Genomic DNA, 1554 nt, shown 5'->3' on the forward strand with positions numbered 1-1554 from the left:
GTCTCCGGGTCCGCGTCATGCCCGGCCGGCCGGGGAGAGGAGGACGTCCCGTGGGCGCGGAGCCTGAGATGGGAGGGTGGTCGGTGGGGCGCAGGCCGCCGGGTCCAGGCTGGGGCGCGGTGAATGTCGTCTTAGGAGCTCACTCCTGGGGGACACAGGAGAGGTGGAGGGCGACCCCGGCCCCTATGCCCCTGGAGATGACCCCACCAAAAAGTTGCCCTCCCCGCACCCCTCGATTTGCCCCGTCTCCTTTCCCTTTGTTCCGGGCTTTTAGCTGGTGGGGCTTTGCTGGGGCCCAGCCTCGCTGGGAGGTGAGGTGTAGAACAGCAGTCCCCAACCTGAGGCGCCCTCTGACCCGGGCAGGCCCTGCACCCCTGGGCAGGCTTACCACCAGGTGGGCTGGGGCACCTGTCCGTGCCCGGCCTGGGCCCTGGACCTGAGGGAAGCCGAGCCCACCCTGAGGTGTTGCCAGCCCTACATTTCCGGAGGCGGGGAGGATTTGGTTTGGGCACACCTTTTGCAGCGCCGGGTTCCTTTCTCGCCTTCCTAGTTCTGTTTATCACTCCCCCCACAAAAACGGAGGTGCCTGGGCCCCAGCCCCCATCGCAGCCCGGCCTTGGGACTTGTCTCAGGCCTGGGCCTGGCAGGATGAGCTGGGCTGTGCAGCGGTTGAGAGAGAAGTTTGGGGTCTTGTCTGCATGGCATCTGCTCGGTGACCTTGGGCAGGAAGGCCTTGAGCCCTCCCTTGCCTCAGTTTCCCCAGCAGTAAGCGGGGAGGGGCTGACGAGAGCATTAGATGGTGCAGCCCCCACCCCACTTCCAGACTGGACACACCCAGGGCAGAGATCCCAACACCAGGAGAGGCCGTGGTGCCCTTCCCTTCTGGGCGGCTGTTGTGGCCCTGACTCTGCCGTGTGTCCCCGGCCCACCTGGGGACACACGGTTCGGCTGGGTGAGTGTGTTCCAGGGGCTTGCCCTTGTCCCTGCTAGGATGAAACAGTCTCACAACAGGGAGCTGGGACCCTTGGGATCAGGGACCTCGGTAAACCTGCCACTCCTTTCTACCGCCGCCCCTCTGAAGACTCCCTGCCTGGTCCAGATCGGGGGCCTGGCCTTCCTGACCTTCCCTCTGCCTCGGCCTTGATGTCGCTGCTTCTGCAGCACTGTGCCCGTGGGCAGGGGTCTTGACCCGCAGTCTGGACATTGCTGGACTCATGGGGACAGGGTTTGCTAGCTTGGTCCTGGGGCCTGGGGAGGTGGGTTCTCCCCCCCACCCCCCGCCACTGCCCGGGGCGTCTACGTGGGTGCCTCCCCTCCTCTGCCCTTCTCTCCGCTGGGCTGCCGTGGCTGATGGGCTGTGGGGTGTGGCCTGGGGATGGGCAGGGCCTGTCCCTGTGCAGTCTGCCCTCCCACGCTCCGGAGAGGCATTTCCTGGAAGCCACACAGGGAAGTCTCCGAGTGTGTCCTGCGTGATCCTGGCCACCCTGAGCCTGCATCTCCCACCAAGGCAGGCAGGGGCCCTTCGTGAGAGGAGAACCTGGTGGTCCCTCCAAG

The 1554-nt window shown here is 65.9% G+C and overlaps 1 protein-coding gene across 1 annotated transcript in view; it reads right to left on the reverse strand.

The window, feature by feature from the left end:
• LOC104985686 overlaps positions 1–1554 on the reverse strand; it is a 47409-nt gene that overhangs the window by 42211 nt on the left and 3644 nt on the right. The window contains exons 6-8 of the mRNA XM_010835966.1: positions 389–474; positions 230–304; positions 144–145 (exon numbers count right to left, since the gene is read on the reverse strand). Of these exons, the coding sequence (XP_010834268.1) occupies positions 144–145; positions 230–304; positions 389–474 (163 nt within the window). The remainder of the gene's footprint in view (positions 1–143; positions 146–229; positions 305–388; positions 475–1554) is intronic.

This window comes from Bison bison, unplaced genomic scaffold (genome assembly GCF_000754665.1).
Source record: "Bison bison bison isolate TAMUID 2011002044 unplaced genomic scaffold, Bison_UMD1.0 scf7180017845595, whole genome shotgun sequence".
Taxonomy (NCBI): Eukaryota; Metazoa; Chordata; class Mammalia; order Artiodactyla; family Bovidae; genus Bison; species Bison bison.